Source organism: Amphiprion ocellaris, chromosome 15 (genome assembly GCF_022539595.1).
Source record: "Amphiprion ocellaris isolate individual 3 ecotype Okinawa chromosome 15, ASM2253959v1, whole genome shotgun sequence".
Taxonomy (NCBI): domain Eukaryota; kingdom Metazoa; phylum Chordata; class Actinopteri; family Pomacentridae; genus Amphiprion; species Amphiprion ocellaris.
This window is the reverse complement of record NC_072780.1, coordinates 20,470,371-20,491,289: the sequence shown is the minus strand read 5'-3', so window position 1 is coordinate 20,491,289 and position 20,919 is coordinate 20,470,371. Positions and strand designations below refer to the sequence as shown.

At 39.0% G+C, this 20,919-nt stretch overlaps 1 protein-coding gene across 2 annotated transcripts in view; it reads left to right on the top strand.

Moving 5' to 3' along the window:
- The window catches only part of slc66a2 (solute carrier family 66 member 2), a 45,900-nt gene that overhangs the window by 8,865 nt on the left and 16,116 nt on the right, over positions 1-20,919 (top strand). For both annotated transcript variants that reach the window (XM_023263751.3, XM_023263750.3), the window contains one exon: positions 13,085-13,301. In XM_023263751.3, the coding sequence (XP_023119519.2) occupies positions 13,085-13,301 (217 nt within the window). The remainder of the gene's footprint in view (positions 1-13,084; positions 13,302-20,919) is intronic.

Sequence of the window (20,919 nt, the reverse complement as noted above, 5' to 3'; positions counted from 1 at the left end):
AATGCTAATGACTTTGAACGTTGTTTTAATGTTGTCTTCTAACTTGATTTGAAAAGGATTTTGAACTACACTTAGTTTCAGCATAATACCTCTTTCATGGATATGAGAAAATGATGACATCTGTATGATGGGCTCTACTAATGCTGAGACACAGCAGTGGCACGAATAGAAAAGCTACTGCTATGTGTGTTCTCTTCATACACATGTTGATAGTATCAGTCCTGTGTGTGTGTGTGTATAATGTGTGTGTGGGGCTATGAATAAAGACATACGTTGTCTTTTATAATCAATAGTTTGAATCAATAGTCTAACTCTGAAGATCTTGCATAAAAGGATCAACAAATTATCAAATCAATACCAAGTCATACAGAAAGAACAAAACCGTCTGCACCGCTGTAAATGCATTAAAATTTGTGTTTTGCGAAGTTTTCATGGAAGACATGAAATTGCCTGGGTGACCCCAAACTTTTGAATGGTAGTGGATATTGGATCGCTGCTAAAAACAGTCTAAATGAGCCACTGTTGATGTGTTACTTCATTACTGTGAACGCAGTGTCATTCATTTTGTCTCTCTCCTGTTAGTGTTGCCGTCCTGCAACATGATCTGCAGTTACAAACACAAGAGCACCGTGTGTGTTAATCTGCAGCTGAGAAGAGTCTCGCCAAATACCACTTCCTTTTTTGTTTGAGTGAAAATTGCTTATAGCTACAGTGGCCACACACTATGGGAGATTGATTTATGAGTTTTAAAAAAATACATATTTTTTGCTACCCATTTTTAAAGATTTAAATCTTCAGCAGGAACAAATATTTACATTTACATAACAAAATTATGTAGGGAAGAGGGAAAAAATCTTGAGAGAGACTAACACATTGCTGATTTTAGTCTTTTTATTGAATTTATTGGTGGAAAGAAAAGTGTAGAGAATATCAGTGTTGACTGTTCATGCAAGTGCAACTTCACATTTAGTTGATCTGTCACATGGTTAAAAAACCAACAAAACCCCCCCTCCACTATCACGAGGAAGAGGTCTGCTGCTGCACTGCTAACTGTCAAAACGTTCCACTTTGGTGGCCACACCCAAAGGCAACATTACCGTCAACCATGACTCTGTTTTATTCACGTGTCCTAGTCAGGAAGCACACATAATAACCTGAAGCAGATAAACGAATTATTAGTTACACCTGTGCTTTTCTATTATGATACTTAAAAACATTCTCTGGTTATTGACTTTGGCTTCAGGTGCAGCTCACTGTAATGTTTGATCTTATTAAAGAACCTGTGGTGGATTCTGAAATGGTTTGCTGCTCATTTAGGAGACTTTTTTGTACAGAAAGTACACCACTGCTTAGAGTACATACTTCTGTTTTACAAAGACAAGACTTCACATGACCTGGACCAACCAAAACATAGATATCACATTTAAGTCATCAACTGTTCCCCAATGCATTACTACATATGCTGTTTCAGGCAATGAGTCTGTTTTACCTTATTTGACCGAAATGTGTGCATTTTTCAGTTATTTCTAACCATTTGACAAACAAAAATGTATGTTAAACTTAAGTAAGTGAAATTCCAGTTAATATACCTCCTCAAAAAATAATTTTTTCTTCTCATTTCTTATCATTTGATAATGGAGATTTTCCTTTTGGGCTGCCTGAAGCTGTTTCAAGGCCGAAAAATATTTCTCTATGCAAGGAAAACTGTTCTGTATGGTGTGGTCCAACAATGCAGTCCACAAAAGAAATGTTGACAGAGCTGCAAATGTAATTATAACAATAGCAATAATGATAATAGTAATACTTTATTTATATAGCACCCTTAAGAACAATGTTCACAAGGTGCTTTGACAGACAAAATATGCAACACAGACAATCAGGCAAAACATAAGGAGACAAGGCAGAACAGTCAAATAAAATAAATAGTAAAAATGATCACAAGTTAAATGAACAATTAGCTAGATTAACACACATACCAAACAAAAAATCAGTAACGTCTGACAGTTGTTGTTCAAGGTTAAATGGCAGCGGCGTTTGCTGTTCGACTGAGGTGTTATAAATACTTAAAAGATAAATATATAGTGCCCACTGCATACAATCAAGTATAAACTGAGGAACTAGGACACAGCATTACTGAGAACAGGGCTGTTGGTGGTAGTAAGGACACTAGATGGCAGTAAGAAACAATATATGCATGAAGTGAAAAGGCAGAACACACACTTGACTTGGTGTGTTATAGTACAAATTCTCCAGCTGGGCCTCTAATGCGCACTAGACGGCTTGCCTTTAAAGTGGTATTTGTACCCTTTTGTTAAATGTTGTCAATCACCCTCAACAAAGCAGGAGCAGAAAAGCAGACAGCATTGTGACTTTATGTGGTTCAGTCTGGAATCAGGTTATTTCCACAACTTTGTGCCCAGGTGTGGTGCTGCCGCTGGCCCTGTTCACGCATAGCTGGCATTGCTGGGCCAGCTTCTATGAACGGTCATCGATCAGCGAGTTCTGCCAAGCATCATTAGAGCTGACGGAAAGCCATGTTCTTTGATCACAGCTTTGCCTGTCTGCTTATTGATCTGCTAGTGGAAATCTCAAGGGTAAGCATGTTGTAGTGGTCTGTCACTGATGAAAGACATGGAAACACACAGGTAGGGGGAGGAAGAAACATGCAAGATGGATGTCAGAACAGTGGAAAAGCAGGTTAGAAAGTAGCTCAGAGTTTGACATAAAGTACCAAACTGTTGTTAGTGTGCAGCCGTCAGGTGGATGTGCTTCACACTGTAACTCTGCAGTGACTCACCATTGTGTCGTTTAGTCAGCAGGATAAATTCTCGACCTGTACATTTCTCCGATTGTCCAGCGTGTTCCCTTTGTGTTCCCTCAGCCATAATCATAGTGCATATTTGTTCTCATAATAGCATGGCATCATTATCTCACCAGGCACTTCCATCAAACAGCTGGACATTTGTACCTAGCAAGAAAAAGCACAATGCAACAGACTTTTAATAGAACATCCAAGGATGGCCAAATAAGGCCGTGTTACCGATATGACTAGCTGTGAACAGTTTATGTCGAGCCATTGTTCCTCTTAATGTATAATTTGGAAGCTGTGATAACGTTGTGTAACAGAGAGGTCCAAAAAACGCCTGCGGTGGCTCAATCACAGCACACAAATCACCACATCTGTCTTGTACAGTATGTCTTTTGTGTGGGTTTCGAACGGGATAAATCCTGGTGTAATAGCAGCTCAGTGTGATTTAAGCAGAAGACTGCTTACTGCAATCCTTTAAGGAGATTAAAAGATCAGATCATTGGACTGTGTCAGACTCACAAATTCTGTAGATCACTCAGGTGGAGGTAAAAGTGTTTGCAAGGAAAAAGTTAGATGAAATATTTGTCAAAGAAGTCATGATGGTGACAGTGAAGAAAGTTTCACTTTGTCTACTGTGTGCTTGAGCCAGACTGTTTTTTTGTTGTTATTTTGAGAACCTGAGGGAAAAAAACACTGATTGGATTTTTCAAAATCTACCGCAACATAGAAATGAAATTGTGTCAGCAAGTAAACCATAAACCGAGGCTGTGCTCCACGATGGAGGAGCCAGTATGGAAACTTTAGGGCATCTGTGTTTTCAGACTCATAGCCTCCCTGTTTTTTACCCAAGAGGCAGCGGCTCTATCTGTCACAGCCACATTCTCATTATTTTTCAGCTTCGTTCATCTTCAATTAGTTTTTTGTATCACAGCTGTGACTCGTCTGTGAATGGACATCTCTGAAATCTTTACGTTTGTTCTCGTCAGGACATTTACAGAGCCTGGGGAAGGGGAGCGGGGGGTTGGAGGGATAAAAAATCTGCTTTAGTGAGAAAGAAAAAAGTGCAGAAGTTTCAGTTCCTAACAAAAAAGTTTTCAGAGTTCTTGCAAAGGTTTAACAGTTACACTCACTTGCATTTTCCATCTAAATTTTACTCTGTACTTCCTCTTTAATCGTCCAATTGTTGCACTGTCCTACAAGCAGGAAAGATTAACTATAGTGACGTTTTCCAGTGCAGAGTTCACTTAGGAGCACCACTCTTCTAATCTCAATCTTGAGAAATACAATCTGCTTCCCTGACTTCTATTTAAACTTGAATGTAGCTTAACATTAGCATTATATTTGTCATTAAAACATGTACACATCAAGCTAAAAAAAAATTATAACTGATGAAAAACAACAACAATAAAGCGGACACATTAGGTCTTACTGTATCTACCGAGCTGCAGTCAGAAAAGCAATTAGCACTAACTTTACCTGTTGCTACCATAATGTTACATTTTTCTTTGGAGTGCATGGAGTGTGGTTTTAGCGAAGTAAAGTAACTAAGCAAGGCTTTGTTGTGCTTCACTGTTAGTGAATAATTAATTCATAATTAGCTGTAGCCTAATGTTAGTATTTCAAGTAATACTTAATTATAAAACGGGGAAGTAAAATGGCCTTCTGTGATTCTCACAAAGCTCTTTTGATGGAACTTTTGATTGCAAATTGAATTTAACAAAAATAAATCTTCTAACAGCATAAAATTAATCTAAAATACCAATTGAAACTCTCATATTGAATTCACTGGATGTCTGTCTTTGCAGTGTATTGAGGTGTTTCCTTCTTTTGTTCCAAATGCTGTGACATTTATGGTTGTCTATAACTTGTCCTTGATCAAGAACAACAACAGACAAAATATCTCCAAACAGAACTGTTTACATGCTTTTTTTCCCCTTAAGTCATAGAAGACCTGTTGCTACCCTTTTACTTGTTATTAGCATTCACGTGTTGTTATTTTTCAATATTTTTAATACTAATGATATCTGTGATGCTTTCTCAGACTACAGAGTGTCCCTACAGTCTGGACACATAGGAAATCTCAATAACTATAATTTTTTTGTCTTCACAGATTAAGTATGGCTTTGTCAAAAGAAGGCAGAGTTGAACTGGTACTTCTCAGGGGACGTGAAGGATGAACATATCTAAAGATAGAGTTAGGATTAGGGAAGGGTTTTTTTGGGGGGGCTAGCATGAATTTTAGGCATGACCAATTCTTTAGCTTCGGCTGATACATTTGGTCGTCCAGAACGGGGTTTGTCCATGACACTGCCTGTTTCTTTAAACTTTTTAACCACCTTCATCACCGTGTAAAAGCCAAGTGGAGTCCTCACTGGATGATGTGCATTAAATTCATCTGCTATCCTTCAATATATCCATTCTTTATGTCTACTGAGAGGTACCAGTTCCTATGTGTCCAAACTTTAGGGACACACTGTATGGTTCAATATAAACACAGACAGTCACATTTTCAAAATTTTGGCATCAACTTGGTACAAAGTCTTAGTTCTCGTGACATCCCAGTCTCATGATTTGAACATAGCTTAATGTTAGTTGTTAGTAGTACAACACCTAAAGGTAAATGTCAAGATCAGATTATTTCAAAGAAACTACAAAGGTGCCAAGGCATCAAATTTCTTTATATCCCCTTTCAGGCATGCACCTATTTCTGTTAATAGGATGACATCTGAACATGTTACCTTTGTGGTGTGTATTCCAAAAATAAATCTTTAGACCGTTGTTACTGAGAGCAGATGACACAACTTAAATAATTCTTCATTTGAAGTGCTGTCCGGTCTCATGTGTATGACAGATGTATATATACTGTGACTCTCATCACTGTTGTGACTGTCTGAATGAAGGCAGGTTAACATTAAAGTGACCTCAGTCTGCAGGACAGAATACGGTCTCTTCAACAGGTTGATGAAGCAGCAATGTGATGTATCCCATGTCTGAAAAGGGTTTATGAGGTCATTGTAGCTTGTTGCTTTACTTTAAAAGCAGGAAAGTAATAAGCCCTAGTAGCTATAGCTAGTATATTACAGTGTTTAAAATAATAGCACTCAGTTGTAGCCAAGTATTCTCATTCTGTTGTGCTGTTATTAAAAATAGAGCTTTAATTATAATACTAATAATAAAAAGTACAACGACAGAGGGTTGAATGGCCTGCAATCAGGAAAGTACAGTAATCTTTTGTGATTCATACAAAACTTTTATTATGGAAAAATATGTAACTTTTTTTTTCTCTTGTAGCTTTTCAGCTACATCTGAACATGAAAATCCAATTTAATTTGTGAATTCACAACTTTTTTTTTTAGAATATGAACAAGAACATTTTAAAAGAAATGTCTTTTGTTGCCTTATCCACAAAAAGTAGCTTCTAGTAGACCACCCCTGAGGTGGATGTTGTGTGTTCAACAATGAATCAAAAAGAATTTAATAAAAGCAATAGTTGTCTTGATTATGCTGCAGTGATTCATTCTCCCATACCACTGAGTTGTTGCTTTAATGATGTCACAAAGGTACAGCACAGACGATTTCTATTCCTTTCTATTGTTTGGCTGTGGCTCATTGCTCATTGTGCTCCCTCGGGGGGGTCTGCACCTGTAGCTTCATTGGGTTTGGCAGCTTAGGATAAATCACTGTATCCTGTAGGTGCCGTTATCATCCCCTCAGGGCAGGCAGGAGCTTAACTTTTTAACCTGAGTCCTGAGAAAGTTGCTGGCAGTGAAAGCATATTGGTCACTGGAAAAGCTACCTTTCCAAATTTCAGAAAAAAAAGCCCGTTGAAATCCAAGGCTCAATTTCCCCGGCTGTTCTGTCTTTCATAATAATGCTCTTCCTTCCCCCATGGGTGCTTTTGAGTGACAGTCAGCAAGCCATTATTGCACCTACCCCCATGGACTAATCCAGGGCCTGACCGAAACTGGCAGGGAACGGTTGGTAAGCACACGCTTGATATTGCTAACTCTGACCGGTGTCTTCCTACACATGTACTGCAACTCAGCAGGACTTCAAACCGAGATGTTTGGCCTCCACATGCAGTGCATTGTGAGCAGCTCTGGTCTGTTCCCACACAGTGCCACCACAGCTGCCACACAGCACAGAGATTAAAGAGGAAGCAAGAATTCCCCAGGGCACACAAGTAGCACAGCCAGAGAGGTGTATGGCAGGGAATGGCTGAGGTTCACTGTTGTGGTAAAGCTGTTTTAGCGGTCAGTGTGAAATAGAATAACACACAACTCTGCTTACAACATATTGGTTTTTGTTTTGTTTTGTTTTTTTTTACATTTGCTGCTGCTCTGAAAGCAGGTATGTCTTCTCTTCCCTCCAAAGTGCACATAGAGGATTAAGTAATGAAAACAGGAGCACACTGGTATAGAGAGTAACGGAAGCAGTAAGCTGAGCCTGCACACATTGCAGATAACTGAAAAATATGTCCCAGTGTATCTCTTGTTTTTCTGTTGTTTTGTTTGTTAAAGGCAGCGGTGTGATGAAAGCTATTGTAGAATCCCTGGCGCCTAAATTAAGTTGCAAAACGGAAACTATATCTTTAATTTCATGCATAAGCTGTTCTGTAGCCCCCACTTAACACATCCATGGAAACTAGGAGAGCAGTGTAGAAAAATCAGTCCTGCAGATAAATCTGTAGTCATGCATATATACTCTCTGCAATTATGTGCCCAAATAAAGAAAGAGTACAACAATTAATCTAAAATCTGAGGATATTTAAGGTAATTTGCTGTAAAACGAAAATGCAATAAGTTAAAAAATTAGCTGTATTTACTAAGGCAAAATCTTTTGTTTGGTACAACTTTGCACTACGCTCCAGAGGCAGCAATTACACATAAAACTCCATTTTATATACACTGCCATTCAAAGGTTTAGGGGTATCCAGGCAATTCCATGTTTTCCATGAAAACTCACTTTTATTCACATGCTAACATAATTACACAAGGGTTTTCTAATCACCAATTAGCCTTTCAACACCATTAGTAGACTGATGGTTGCAGGAGTGATGGTTGCTGGAAATGGGGCTCTGTAACCGTATATAGATATTCCATTAAAAATCAACCGTTTCCAGCGAGAATAGTCATTTATCACATTAACAGTGTCTAGACTGTATTTCTGATTCATTTAATGTTATCTTCATTGAAAAAAGCTGTTTTTCTTTCAAAAATAAGGACATTTCTAAGTGACCCCAAACTTTTGAACGGTAAGCTTATATGCTCAAAACCATGACCTTATTTCCATAATGTACTTTTTGAAGCATGGTCAGTACGGGGGATGTACTAGGGATATCCCTGTCCTGATATAGCTGTGTTGTATGCAGTCATGTCACATTAGCCTCTCCAATAGCTCATGTCATGTGATATGGGCCACTTTAATGGTGGAGACTATCAGTCACTGAGTCACGGTGCTCTCTTAGCATCCTTCAGCTCACCTACATAGTGAGAGCTCTGGCCTATAGACATTAGGTGTTACAGAAAACTTTGTCATGATGGCCCTTTGCTAGCTAAATTGCCATAATGCTCTTTGCTTGCCAACATGGAACTGCTGCCTCCTAGGTGACTACAGTGGTTAATAGTAAGAGGTACTAAAGCTAATGTGCAATACATATTCGAATATGTATGTCCTTCGTCTTCTGCCATTTCAGTTAATAAGTTTTTTATCAGTTAAATTATTAATGACAGTTAATTTATTAACTGATTGTCATTAACATCCTCAGTGAATAATTGCAATTTTCCGGACTGAAAAAAATGACTTCTCTCTATTTTTCTGTCTTAGATGGACAAAGTTTTGTTTCTTCAACTTCTTTGAGATGTTTTTCCAGTTGGCAAACAACTAGTTTTGCTTTCGGCTTCTTCTCTATTTATTGCAGCCATGATGTACCCCGCAGTGCCACTTTCTAAAGACGTTACCTTAACCTAGCCAAATTTGCATTTTCTTTTTAAAAAAATTTGTGATGTTTTAAAAGTTAACTTCAAATTTTCTTGATAATTTATATGAAAACATGGCTAATAGCATACATTTCTTTTGCATGGAGTAGAAACACCATACATACAAATCCTACATATCCAGTTATATTTTACCACAGAGTCTAGTTTTAACATTGAGGTTTTGTTTTTTTAATTTTGGTTGCAGATGCACAAAACAGGAAGCCTACTTTTTAATGGAGTAATTTTCCAAGTACTAATCTTGCTAACTCTGGCTACATTTTCAGACACTTTTAAGCTAATACTCACCAATACCAAGGTGCATTATATTTGCTTATTTACACGTATCACACCAAGCAATATTAGAATTCACTCATAATCATGTTTTTGGCCTTTTACACTCTAATATTAATGTGTTAAAGCATATTTTTAGTAGATGTGTATTAGCCTTGGTCTTTATTCAAGTAGTCATCTTTTAAATGCGATGCTGTTCAGCCTTGATTATACTCCCCTACAGACACACTCATGGGCAGCTTCAGACAGCATAGAAGTGCAATAGTTGTTGTTATTTTACTACTTTCCAGTCAACTTTGAAGGCCTGCTTTCAATAAATCCGCAGCAGCTTGACATCTACATGTTATGTACACTACTGTATTTGTACACAGATGTCTGCAATGGGATCTGTGCAAACTCTTACTTTTGTACTCAGGAGATGACCAAATTATGTCATAGGGATCCTTGTGAGCCTTTGTGTACTAATGAAACAGAAAATTTAAATTTAATTGTTTGTCTGCAGAGTATGCATGAGTTTGCGTGACGTGAATATCATCATCTGCTGTAGTCCATGAGGTTATGCACGGACCCCACTGTGGATGTCCACCAGCAGCTGAAAGGCTGCCGCGTGGACCGTATGGACTGCAAGCAAACCAACTGTGCAGGTTCCTGGAAGCAAGTGTTGTAATTGAAACAGTTGCTGCCTGATTTTGAAGATGTTTTGACTTTCACATGATTTCTATTGATGCCATCTGATCACAGCTGAGAAGTCCTGAGCTCTGTCTACCCATTGTGTTTGGATCATCTCATAGAAATGTACAAAAAAAATAAATAAAATGGCACAGCAAAACACCATATATGTTACCATGGTTACTTGCCAACTGCTGCTACTATATGTGTGTCTGTTATCCCTCTCAAGCTGGCGCCTAGTGATAGCATGACTTGGAGTCATACATGACATTGTATCATATGTTGGGCTTTGTTTTAGCATGATGTTGAGTGTGCTTTGGCAGCCAGGTTGGTGTTGAGCGCTGCTCTGTTGCCCGTGATCACCTCCCTCTGTGTTTGGCTGTTATCAGGCAGTGCCAGCCTGGTGCTAGCTGGCCTACATTCACAGTCCTCTGGCTCTACTGCAAGCACGGTTCCACATCCTCACCAGGCATCTGCACCTACAGGATAAACACTGCTTCACACAACATATACCAGCTCCCAGTGGATATTCTTAATGTTGATTATACTCAGAACAGAAATGCATGTCCCTTTATACCTTTTAAATGAGACTCTTAGTTGCTTGTCTTTTGTTCAACGCTGCATTGTGTTGCCACATTAGATACTTGTAAGGTTTTGCCATGGTAAATATCAGTGTGTGGAGGGTTGACTGTTCAAAGCAAGGCTGTGACCTGCTTTGAACAGCTCTTGAAGATTTATTCAGTTACATTTACTGTCTTTCAAAAATGAACAATTGAATTGGCTCAGTATTGGAAATCCTGGTTACTTTGCACGCATGCATGCCTGCCAAGTGTATTCATTTACAAATGCAATCTAAAAGTCAGAATCAGTCACCGTTATTTTCTAATGAAACAATATTTCATCCAGTCATGAAATCATGTCAGAAATGTTTGTGTTGTTTCACTTTTGATTTTATTATGTCTTGAAAATGTGGTTTGTTCAATGTTTGTGGACATGCTAAACCAAACCATGGTTGACATTTTTTCTACCGCATATGCTTTCTCTGGAGGCCTATACAGTTCTATACCGTGGGCCTCCTTAGAGAGCTCAGATATGAGTCTTAGATAAGTAAAGCCCCATTGAAACACAATTAAGTGAATCAGCTCTGTTGCATTTGTAGCTTTCCATTTCAGATAGAGCAGTGCAGTAACACTCTTTTGCTCTCAGCCATGATTAACTCTTTCAATCTCCTGTGCTCTCAATAATCTGGCAGAGCTATACTGCTTCTACATCCCGCATACCATAAAGATAGGTTACATGTGTTTGGGCATAAAATAAATTGAGGTAAATATGTTTTACATTGCTTATTGTAGCTGTTTCCTGTAGTTAAACACGAGCCTGAGGCGACTGACATGTTGCAGCTATGAGATAATATCACACTATGATTAGTATTGGCTTTGCTGCTTATTACAGGAACCCAGTGTTGTTGTGCTCAGAATCTTTATCTAATCATTGCCATAGAGAAAGAATGTACACAAGAGGTGTTAGGGCAGATAACAGGGTTGAAACCATTCATCAGTGTCCAGATTCCCATCCAGCCAATTACTACACTCTGAAAAATACTATAACTTCAGCTGACTGTCTCATTCCTTCCAGGCTTTTTACCACCTTCACCCTTTCTCACAGAACTTCCTCCCTCTACAGCATTGAATAAAATGTTTCTGTTTTACAAGAATCTTAATGAGAACAAGTTCAAGGGAAGCGCAGTTCAGATATTTGTAGCAGCAGAATGTAGTGATTTTTTTTCAGTCCGAGAAGGGGATTGTGGGTGTGGTGTGAAAATTCACAACTCAAGTGTGAAATTAGTTTTAGAAAAATCCCAACAATAGTTTTGGTTTCCTTTTATTAACAAGATAAGGCTCAAAAAAGAACAGGCGGAATGAATAGATAATTATTTACTCCAATACTGGAGAAGTGAGAAGTATTGTACAGGAGTATCTGATTGCAATTTAAGCCCTTAGGCCCTGGGCTGTTATTTCCACGTGAAATAAACATCCCCAAATCTAGTCAGTAACACCTCCACAACTTTAAGGACACACCGAACAACCGTGGGCTCTTTGTATGAGAGACTTGGGAGGATTTTGAAACACAATAAATTTCCTTGACTCTATTATCAGGTCAGAGTGAGATTACAAAACTCTTTTTCTCTCTCTCCACCACCATCCTCACTCATGGCAGCTCAAGCTCACCAGCTCACATGCAGCTCTGCTCACACATTATGTAACTACTTGAGCAAAAACAATAGCAGTATTGGAGTAATTCAGCCATACATGTTTGAAAAGAAACAAGAATAATGATACAGAAAGTTGACAGACTTTGTTCCATATGGCACCCATGAATTCTGAATCCTTGTTTCTGAGAGGGTCAGGTGGAGATACTTAACCATGGTGTTGACTGCTTATTTTGTTCATGATGCGTCATCTGGCATATAAAAGAACACCACGTGGATATATTCACAAATTCAAAAACTGTATTTTCACTGGAGATGGAAAGTAGGAAAGACCAAAATTTACAATCTGTAGTTTGGGTCAAGCAGCAAAAGTCAGATCCTAAATTTGCCATGATGCAACCAGTTATATCATCTTGGTCCCTTTCCTTTCAAACTTCATACTGCTAGTTTGTCATGTGCAAGAAATTGTTTTTTGCTGTTGTTGTTTTGGACAACAACACATTAACACTACCATTCAAAGGTTTGGGGCCACTTACAAATGTCTTTATTTTTGAAAGAAAAACTGTTTTTTCAATGAACATAACATTAAATGAATCAGAAATACAATCTAGACATTGTTAATGTGGTAAATGACTATTCTAGCTGGAAACAGCTGATTTTAATGGAATATCTACATAGGGGAACAGAGCCCCATTTCCAGCAATAATCAATCCTGTATTCTAATGCTACATTGTGTTAGCTAATGGTGTTGAAAGGCTAATTGATGATTAGAAAACCCTTGGGCAGTTATGTTAGCACATGAATAAAAGTGAATTTTCATGGAAAACATGACATTGCCTGGGTGACCCCAAACCTTTGAAAGGTAGCATGTATTTTGGGATCTAATGAATGTTGCATTTTCAGTAACCCCCATTTTCTCCGACTGTTGTCAGGCATGAAACTCTTCCACTATACTGTATCTGAGAAAGTGTCTTTTTTTGAATCTGGAGTAACATTACTATTGTTTTTTTTCTTTTTATATTCTTTATCTTCACCCAAACACTGGACATTAGTGTTTTATTTACTGTGCTGATTTTAACTTTTATATTAATTTCTGTGGACTGATTTCGTTTTGTTGTGCACCTTTAGACTTTGACTGGAGCTACTTCTGGTCATGGAGTCGCTTCATGGACTACGTGCAGTGTGTGCTCTCCTTCACACTGGTGGCGGCCTACATCACCTACCTCCTCCTGGACTCTGCGCTGTTCGTGGAGACCCTGGGCTTCCTGGCTGTCTTCACAGAAGCAATGCTGGGCACACCACAGCTCTACTGCAATTTTCAGAACAAGTCCACAGAGGGCATGAGGTACAGATGCAATACTGAACATCCATCATTTAAATAGAGAATTCAGTCTGTTGGCATTTGTCATTGAGGGAGCACAGTCGAAACAGATAAAAGCTTTTGGTCAGGACGTGAAGTAAGACATCAATTTTTTAGTTACATGCTGCACACTGTAGCCCACTGAACTTCCAGTAGGCTCTGTTTCACTCCAATATAAAACAAGTTACAAAGGCACTGAGATATTTTATGTATTTCTCTTTTTCTTTTATTCGTGTCCCCACACTCAACTACAGCACTGGGGGAATATTTGGATATCCAGAGAATAAAGCAATACTTAACTTTTAGATATTTATACATTTTTTTCGAGCTGCACAGTGGCTTGGTGGTTAGCACTTTTGCATCCCTGCCTTCCCAGGATTTTTTTGCATGGAATTTGCATGTTCTCCCTGTCCATGCGTGGGTTTACTCTGGGTACTCCAGCTTCCTCCCACAGTCCAAAAACATGCTGAGGTTAATTGGTAATTCTAAATTGTTCATAGATGTAAATGTGAGTGTGATTGTTTGTCTTTATGTGTAGCCCTGTGATAGACTGGTGTCCTGTCTAGGGTGTCCCCTGTCCTCACCCTAAGTCAGCTGGGATAGACTCCAGCCCCCCGTGACCCTAATGAGGATGGATGGCTGAATGGATGGATTTTTTTTACTTGTATCAACAGTGACCTGTCAAAGTTCAAACTTATTATGAAGCTTTCAGAACTTAATAACATTTCCGCTGTCTTATCTTATCCATAGTCTCTTGTAACTTCTCAGACGGAGCCCTACCAAATAGAAATTAGTCAGCATAGTCAGCATCACTGATTACAGTCACTTGTATGCTGTTATTGAAGCATGAATGTGTACTCTCCACTGGTTTGCAGCTGTTGGTTGACTGGGAGGATGGACAGATCTTTTCACTTCTAATGTTGGAAATCTGTCCATGATAATCATGAGATCCACTCATCAGATTCTGTTGGACCACTAAGAGCTCAGAAATCACATTATATGACCTATTTTAATCATTTTCAGTGCTCTGGTTCTGCTTTTTGATGGACCTGATTCTTGAATGATGCAAAAACTAATTCCTTATCATTGCTAATGCTCAAGATGTCTGAGTTCTTCAACTTGCTTTGGTAAATTCTTAGTCAGATCTCCCTCTGGATCCCAAACCGGCCAGCAGTTTAGAAGTGTGTGTTATTGTTAAAAATGCTGCGACATAGATGCGTATGTGACATGCAGTTTTGTCAGGAAGCTTAAAATTATGATGTTTAGTCAGAATAACTATATTCAACAAAATTTGCCAGAAATAAATCATCAGCACCAGATTCTATAAAAACCAAACAGTTCTATGAAATACAGCTTTTTTTCTTTTTTAAAAAAATTTATTTAGCCTTTATTTAACCAGATAAAACCTACTGAGATCAGGATCTCTTTCACAAGGGTGACCTGGTCAAGAGGTCAGCAGCACACATCATAAAAACACTTACAAGGAGGGGACAGTTTCAGTTAAAACATACAATTTTGAAGGTGGTAAAGCGTTTAACAATAAAGAAGTGCGGGAGCCGTAACACAGACAACAATTTAAGATTTAAAAACACAAGCACTGTTCAATGATCCCACGCTGTCTATCCCTCAGGATAGAATGGAAGGCTCCAAGTGGAATAAATTCAGACAGTTTCAGTTCATTCTGTAAAATATTCCATGCCGAGGGTGAAATACGGCTGAAAGCTCTTTTTCCAAATTCAGTCCTTACACAGAGGAACAGATAAAACAAGAGCAGTGCAGGAATGTAAGGCAGAGCAACTGTTTGTTTTTTGTAATGAAGTGCACAAATAGGGAGGAATCAAGCCTAAAAGAGCCTTATAAACTAGTCAGCCAGTGTGTGTATCTGCATGCACTCAAAGAAGGCAAGTCCGATTTGAAATACAATGCACAATGGTGGGTGAGACGACTACAGCCAGCAACAAATCTCAGTGCCGAGTGAAAAACGGTGTCCAAGTACTGGAGACATTTGGATGAAGCACTTAAAGAAAGCACGTCTCCATAATCAGTGTTACGTCCCCGAGAACTAGGGGATGAGGGGAGTAACAAATATGCAGAAAACAGGGTAAAGACGCAGGGAAACTGATCGTGTAGCAGACTATTTATTTTACAAAAAGGAAACAAAACCAAGATTCAATACAAGGTGAGCTTATTAACACAAAACCGCTCCGAAATCAAAACACCGCACTTCTGATTCTAGCAAAACGCGAGACACAAACACGGCACCCTAGCCGCTGATCTGGCCCGCTGGCAAAGATAAGATCAGGTTGGCTTGACTTGTAACTGTCTCTGATTGTGAGGTAGCTGCAGGTGTACCTGGCCACTCCCACCAGGACCTGAGAAAAGAAATTAAATAGAGGGGAGAGAACATGAACAAAAATACAACCGACCCCACCTGCACACAAACACACCAAGGAACGTAACATCAGTTATGGGCAAGAAGGTCGCTGTCTGTATAGCTTTACTAAGAAGCCATGAACTGTAGGCAGTGTTCACGCAAAGCAGAGAGAAGACTCTTAGAAAGACATAGAGGAAGATAAAGCACACCTGAAAAAAAAATTCCAGCATGACTCAAACATAGTATACAGAGGAGCAAGTGGTGAGCAAGTTGTTGGAAGATGCATTCAGCACAGTGAAACATCTTTCTAGAGCTCGTTTGTAGTGGTTGCTAAAATGTAAATAGTTAAGTATCCACAGTATGTAGACCCTCCATTTTTGTCTTTGGCACTTGTTGGACATGTTAGTTACAGATATTTTTTATTTTATAGAATAGATAATCAAGGATTTTTAATTTCAAATTCAAAAGATGTTTTTGAGTTCTCTCTACTTCTAGCCATGTTTGTGCTATTTTCATAGAGGTGCAGGACTTCAATAAATATCAGCCCACCGTGAGTGAAAATGTGAGAAAAGAAGGATTTCTTTTCAAGCATCAGAAAAAGCACAATGTAAACACACTTTGAGCTTTGAATGGTTCTCTCTGTCTTTCCTCAACTATTCAAGGCCAAAGTAAACAGCCTATACTCCGCCAAGGAATGTGGCAGAGTTATGTGACGATTGGCGTACGTTTTTGTTTGTCTGTCTGTTTGTCTTTCAGTTAGCAACATTACTCAAAAACGGACTTGGATGAAATTTTCAGGGAAGGTCAGAAATGACACAGGGACCAAGTGATTAGATTTTTGCAGTGATGTGGCTTCAAGTCTGGATGCACAGATTCGTTAAAGATATCTGTATCGTTGCAAGATAGCGACATGGCATCACTGTAACTATGACTACAAGTGAACATTACATCATCTGCCTGCTGACAATCATATGATTGAGATCCTACTACAAATCCACTGTTGCGGACTTATCAGGACTTATCCGTCCGAAATGATACAAGGAACAGTTGGTTAAGCCTTGGCGAAGTACTGCGTCTGTTGTATTCTTGATTAAGGAAGAGTTCTGGCTTATTTCACACTGGTGTATTTCCCATTCATGTGGCTATTAAGGCTCTATGGGCCATGCTGACTTTGCGCTCTCTGTCTTTGCTTTAGATATTCAGAGTAACGAGAAGTTATAGAAAACGCCTTGCGAATGGTGTTTATTGTGGCCATTAGCATGAGCTCTCTGCTTTCCAAAAAAGCAGATTTTTACATGAGTCATTTGAACGTTTGTTTTCAGTCTGCCTGAAGAAAAACAGAAATTGGCCATGTGGAACCGAAATTTTTGTAACTGGTTTAGGGGCCTGCATCCTGGGACACTTCCCATCTGACCCAATCACCAGCGTATTCATCTGTGCACACTGGTTTGTTTACATGTGTACTGCTGACTCTCTGGAAGCTCAGATGTACCAGGTGGACCATTTTGAGGATGCCAGTAGGTCATTTTAGTTTGAGGTTTGGTTTATTTATTGATTAGAAGTGAAGTCCACAGACAAGATGGAAGACGAGACATGGAGGATGGAGGCCGATGCACAAAGACAACAGTGGTGATAGACAGTTCACCTTTCAACTGGTGGTGTTCCTGCACTCACTGCTCTGCTGCCAACTGAGGAGGAGAACTGTTGCAGCAAAGATTTGGATCAGTTGATGCCACACTTGGAAAATCTCCATGTGTTCATATACTAAAGTAATTCCAGATGTAAAACTACCACTTATGAATCTGCAGCTTTATTAAACCGATCCTTTTCACCATCCCCGAGATGGTGTCTCCCCTCAATAAAATCAACTATAATAAAAAGAAAAAAGCAAGACTAGTTGGACCAAGGGCTCAACTCTCTGTAAGTAAAAACTAATGCAGTTAGCAAAATGGCTCCAGGTGGCTAATTTCTGTTTACTTTTGGTCTCACTGAAAACACACTTTTACAGTAATTCGCATAAAAATAACTTTGTTGGAAAGTTGCAAGGAGTTCTTGGTAGTCATTTTGAAAAACACCATGCACAGGCTGATTTATATTTATATATTTCCCAGAAGCTTTCCAGCAGAGGTGAAGAGTGACAACTTAGTGTGGCACTTTGAGCCACAATGGAGACATTAATGGGAAATATGCCAGGATGAAATAAATTGATATTGTCTTTAATGATGATGTCTTTATCCTGATGAGTAATGTTTTATTTATGAGTGCCACTTCCATCACAGGCAGCCCCGGGGAGGGTGGTACTGTTGCACACACTGACTAATGACTCCAGATTATATTGTCTCATATATGATCATTAGCACTGACACGTTACAATGACATGCTTATTAAGTATTTTGAGCAGCAAGTAAGGAAGGGGCTCCTGACAACTATTTCTGAAGCTTATGTGACAATTGCCCCCCTGAAGTTTCCCTTTTAAATCTATATGGTAATGACATATTCTGTCTTTGTACATCTATTGCTCATGTATCATTTTGGCTAACATGTAAAATTGTTTTCTGAAAGCATATGCACTTTCAAAATCAATTCTAGTAGCTTTCTCATCTGTAGTCAAGCTGATTCATGTGTTTCTAAATCGTAAACAGGACTTTAATTAAATAGCATTTTTTAATGACCAATGAAAATGAATGAGACGAGTGAATTTAAAAAGAGCAGCATAGCAACATGATTAAAACAGATGTAGATACAGCTGTTAAAGCTAATCAGACAGATTACACTGATCATGTCAGTATTAAAAGACTTACAAGTTTGAGACTGTTCACAGAGCACACAGGCTTGATGAAAAGCTCTTTCTCAGTGTGTGTCCTGCCTCAGAGCAGTGTGTGCCTCCTCTCCTCCTCTCTGCTGGTTGGCTTTCTGCAGCAGACAGATAACAGAGCTCCAGCAGGGCTGCCTGTCCACTTAACCGGCCATGACAGCTCCCACGCTGGGCCTTTCCATACCCTCTCTGCCCCATGCCTTATTTATTTTTGATTTCCATGTACTTCCTACCTACTCGACACTTTGTCTGCCACACATATTGTCCACCAAGCTGTCCACAGTGTGTGGTTGCTGGAAGAGGCCACCCTCGGTCACTCTTATATTGCTAAATCTGGTATGTTTCATGATTTGCTTTGTGATTAGCAGGTGTTTATCAGTCTTTGTCCACTTTAGCAGTCAGCCTTTTCTGCATTTTTCCAGAAAATGTTTCAACACACCTGCAGGCACAGCTGGTCAAAATAGTGTCGCTCAGGGTGGGAATGAATCTCTAAATATGTAACTAGCAGCATTGGAGAATGTCAATTAGGGTAGAATTCAATGGAATTCTTCCTGTATGACTATTGAAGCCAGTAGAAAAAGAAACAGTATTTTGAAGTGATGACCACAAAACCTAATGGTTCATTGATGTTTCAGAAAGAGCCAGCTAATTTTGGCAGCTGGATGTATGAGTCCATCACTGGTTGTTATTTTTAGGGTTACGTTTTTGAGTGATTATTGTTGTTTTGGTTGCTAATTTAAAGATTAGCCTCCTTGAGAATTCAAGCTGGTCGATAACTTACCCGTAAAGCGGGTAGAGCTTACACTAATAAAAAACTGGCATTTGGAGTTGCACGTATGTGAGAAATAAGGTTATCAGCACATAGCCAGAGCCACTGTGTTCGCTGCCTCACAAAAGCAAGTATGTAAAGGCCTGGTTAATGCAAGGTTGTGACAATGTCTCTTTGCCACCTTATCACTGCAGCATTGTTCTGCAAAGTAAAGGCCAGTTAGCAGCTACGAGCCAGACTAGAGTAAAGACCCTGAGTTTAAAACCAGAGTTCATCCTACCACCGTGAGGTCTGTAAAGGTAGCATGGCTCCTTACATGCTAATAATAACTTATGTGTCTCAAATCGACGGCATTGTGTTAGGGAGCAGATAAATTGGAAGGGTTAACTTGAATGTGTCTGTTTTAGACACATTTGTGAGGAGGTGTTGATGGTACTGAACTTTCGTGAACTTCAGATTGATTCTAATCTTCGGGTAAAGGTCGACAGCAATCCTTCCTCCCATGCATGTTTTGACTCAGAGTGTGTACAGAGAGAAGGGGCTTTTCACAGAGGAGTCTGTTGCCAGTGTGTTTGTGAGATACAGACAGAACAGAGGGGCACAGGTTAGGAATGATGTAAGATTTTACCTATTTTAAGTAACAGAAAGGGAGTCAATATGCAATATATGCTGCAAATACGCTGATCAGCCACGACATTATGACCATTGACGGGTGAAGTGAATAACAACGATCAGCTTGTTATAATGCAACGTTCTGCTGAAAAACCTTGAGTGCTGACATTCATAAGTTGTTGCAGCTGAAACATATTCATCACTGCAGTAATTATCTAATGGAAGGCTCTTACCTATTTGCTTAGTTAAATCCAGGTGGCGACTTTTTTTTTGGACAGGCATTTTATCTCACATGCCTGGATGTAGAACAAACACAAAAAAGAAAAGGAGGCACAATTTGTTTCCTCCTGAGCATTTTCAAAATGTTCTGTTAGAGTAGTGCAAATTAAGGTTGAATGTTTTCCAGCTTAACAGTATCCCTGTATTTTAGTGGGTAGAGTTATTAGTCATTTAAATGTCTATGTTTTTGTCTTAGGTGTCCAGATATGCAGTAAAGTACAGTCACAATCAAAATTTTGTCTTTGTACAAATTTAACTCTAGAATGCATCATCTATATTTTAAAAAGAAAGGTTAATCAATAAAAAGTCATTCTTACTCTTTGTAATTTTAAATGCTGGCATTTCCATTAAGTATATACAACATTGGTATGCTTTGATCGACACACTGCATTATCTAATCTAATAGACATTTTCTTTTTGTGGGCAGAATGAAATGAAGATCTAATAGGGCCAAAATAATTTTTCTATTAAGTTTCATGTCAGTTGTGCATTTCTTCTGTGTTAACCAGCATCATATTCTTCCAGCCATGAGTCGGTGGAGATGAAGCTGCCACTAAAGGTGGAGGAAATTGTCATTTCCAGTTCTGTTTATTGAGTGTGTCCTCTCCTCCCCATGTGCACAACCTGTTGAGTCTGGCAGGTTGTTGCTAGGTTACTTCACCACTCTGTTCAAGGCGTTTGTGTGTGCAGGGATATGAAGTATAAAGCTATAAAGTGATGGTGTTGTGCTTTCAAAATGCAGTTTTCAAGGTCA